This window comes from Montipora foliosa, chromosome 1 (genome assembly GCF_036669935.1).
Source record: "Montipora foliosa isolate CH-2021 chromosome 1, ASM3666993v2, whole genome shotgun sequence".
Classification (NCBI taxonomy): domain Eukaryota; kingdom Metazoa; phylum Cnidaria; class Anthozoa; order Scleractinia; family Acroporidae; genus Montipora; species Montipora foliosa.
In genome coordinates this window covers 899,564-902,063 of record NC_090869.1, presented here as the reverse complement: position 1 = coordinate 902,063, position 2,500 = coordinate 899,564, and the positions used below count along the sequence as shown (strand labels likewise).

The window sequence follows — 2,500 nt, the reverse complement described above, 5'->3', positions numbered from 1 at the left end:
CTTTGCCGGGAATGAAGTCGCGAGAGTGAATGATGTACTCGATATTGCTTCCATCGAAAAGCGGTTGCAAATTGTCTTTCACCCACTCGTAGTCTTTAGAGCTGTACGATACGAATACATCGTGGGTGAACTGACAATCGGGTCCTTCTTGAGCATCTGTGAGAATAACACACATTCACTTTCACTTTATTAACAAAGAAATAACGATTGTAAGAACATATACAAAGACCAAAGTAGCCCACAGTTAGCATAGCTTTTCTAGGCAGGCCACTTACACGACGACAATATGACTGGCTGTCACAACAAAGTAAGCGAAAAGACACTTAGAAATTGATAAGAGTTACACAAACAAACGCCTCGTACATAAGAGAAAAGCCATATACTTTGAAAGATCAATGTAGCGCTTATCAACATTCATCTACTCAATTTCAAGAACCTTTAGAAGCAATTCGTTCAATTTATGTTTAAAGTGTGTTTTCCTCAACCTCGTTCCCAGGCTCTCTCTTCGTGCCTCCTTTGTCTTCTCAACGACAAGGGAGGCAGAGAATAGAGACCCTGGGAACGAGGTTGTTTTCTCCTAAGTTGGCGAGGTTCAGAGGGGATATCTGATAACATTCCATATTTTCGTACCAAATCTATAGAGGGGAAATAGCCGTTGGTTTGTTCTCGACATCTTAACGTGGAAGTTTCCAGCTACTGCATTGGCCCCTTCAAAAGCGGATTATATTTCGTAATTGTACTGAAAGAAGTGGTATAGAGTGTTTTCAGTCACGTGATTAGTAACCTTGTTTTTCCCCCTAACAAAAGAAAACGTTCGCATAGGAGCCCATGAGTACCTTCTTGCCTTTCCCATACAAGCCCTATGAGTCAACGTTTGCTCATATCTTTCTATTTTTAGAACGCCACGAGCTCTTCGGCACTGCATACACTATTTAAAATGGCCAATCAGAATAAATTCATTGTCTAATGAAGACAAAAATAGCAACAACAATGTATGAAAATTGTGCAAACTGATATAAATGGATGTAAATGTGAGTCTCCTGCTGAAGGGTTAGTTCTAAAAATGGAAAGATACGTGCAAAGATTGACTCAAGGACATAATGCATACGAAGGCAAAGGAGGGCTCGGATTTTCCGGGTATCCTCGAGTCCCTTCATCGAAAAATAAATCTCTTCATGGATTGTATCTGTTGCAAAGTATGATTTAAAAAAACAAAAAAAAAAAACAAAATGGCATGTTTCAGAGTTTAAAACATCATAAGTCCTCTTAATAATCATTTAGGTGACAGTTCCGTTCTTGTGATTTTTAAAATAAGATTGATGTCCAGTCGAGTGTCGAGAACCATTTTTTCTTTCCAACGAGTCGAGTATCGTGTTGTATCGAGATTATTGAGGAAATTAAAGCAGATGTGTTCGTTCAATACGTAATGCGTCGATTGCTTTCTCTTTTACCCTTTTGTTTCGTTTATTATACCACTCTATCTCCTTTGCCTTTCTCGAGGTGAGCATCCTTCGAAAAGGTCTGACAAGGCGCTCATAAACAGAAGCCTACAACTCAATTCTTGGGTTTCACTCACGTGATCAACAGCCAAAAAGAGTTTGCATAACAGTAGAATTCAATTCCCGGAGATCGGGACTTCAATATGGCCGCCGTTTCATTGTTTGGGGACTCCCACATGGCGGCCGTGACGTCATGTGAACTCCAAGAATACTAGTAGCTCTATGTAATGGCATTTTCACAGATCAAGCTATTTTTAGACGAGTTATTAAATAGGATTTGGCTTGCACGAGTGAAGAGTGCCGTTCTACAAATACAATGAAGTTGTATGATCGTAGTCATGGGCTGCTGGTCTGACTTAAATCGCAGTTTTCAAGAAAATTGTGCAAAAGTTCGGGGGTTTAAACCCCACGATAAATTTATTTGCTTGTTTGAACAGGTATTCACATGATTTCGGGTACAATTTGGGATAAATAATCTTGAGAGTAAATTCTCTTAGGCTAACGAGCGTTGCACGAACCTGAAGGGGCTCACGAGATAAATCATGAGATAACTTACTAACAATATACCTGCAAATGACTATGTTTTCCTCTTATCGTGTTTATTTCGAGTCATGGCACACTAGCCCCGCCTACATTAACGTTATTTGCCGAAAAATGACAACCACGATTCACATCGACATGCTACCACTTGTGGAAACTTACAAACCACTTCCCCTCCCCCCCCCCCCAAGAAAAAAAAAACAAAAAAATTCTCTGACAAACTCGGAATTAAAAGGTTGTTACTTTCCCCTAACCTGGACACCATTTTCGTTCATTGCGCTTTCGCGACTTTCCTGTCAATTAATTTCATTTCAACTTTCTGCACCGTCTGGGATTAATTGACGAGTTCTTAGCCAATGAGGTTGCTGAAAATTTTGCATGGTTACTTTTAGCTTTTGAACCAGTTTCTTATTCCGATCTACTTACATTTCTGAGCAAAGAAGGCCATTTTCCGCTTTCGC

General features: G+C 39.8%; 1 protein-coding gene across 1 annotated transcript in view; it reads right to left on the bottom strand.

Moving 5' to 3' along the window:
- Positions 1-2,500, bottom strand: part of LOC138008000 (uncharacterized) — a 17,838-nt gene that overhangs the window by 2,558 nt on the left and 12,780 nt on the right. The window contains exons 7-8 of the mRNA XM_068855170.1: positions 2,466-2,500; positions 1-156 (exon numbers count right to left, since the gene is read on the bottom strand). The exon at positions 1-156 is cut by the window's left edge and continues 2,558 nt beyond it; the exon at positions 2,466-2,500 is cut by the window's right edge and continues 97 nt beyond it. Of these exons, the coding sequence (XP_068711271.1) occupies positions 1-156; positions 2,466-2,500 (191 nt within the window). The remainder of the gene's footprint in view (positions 157-2,465) is intronic.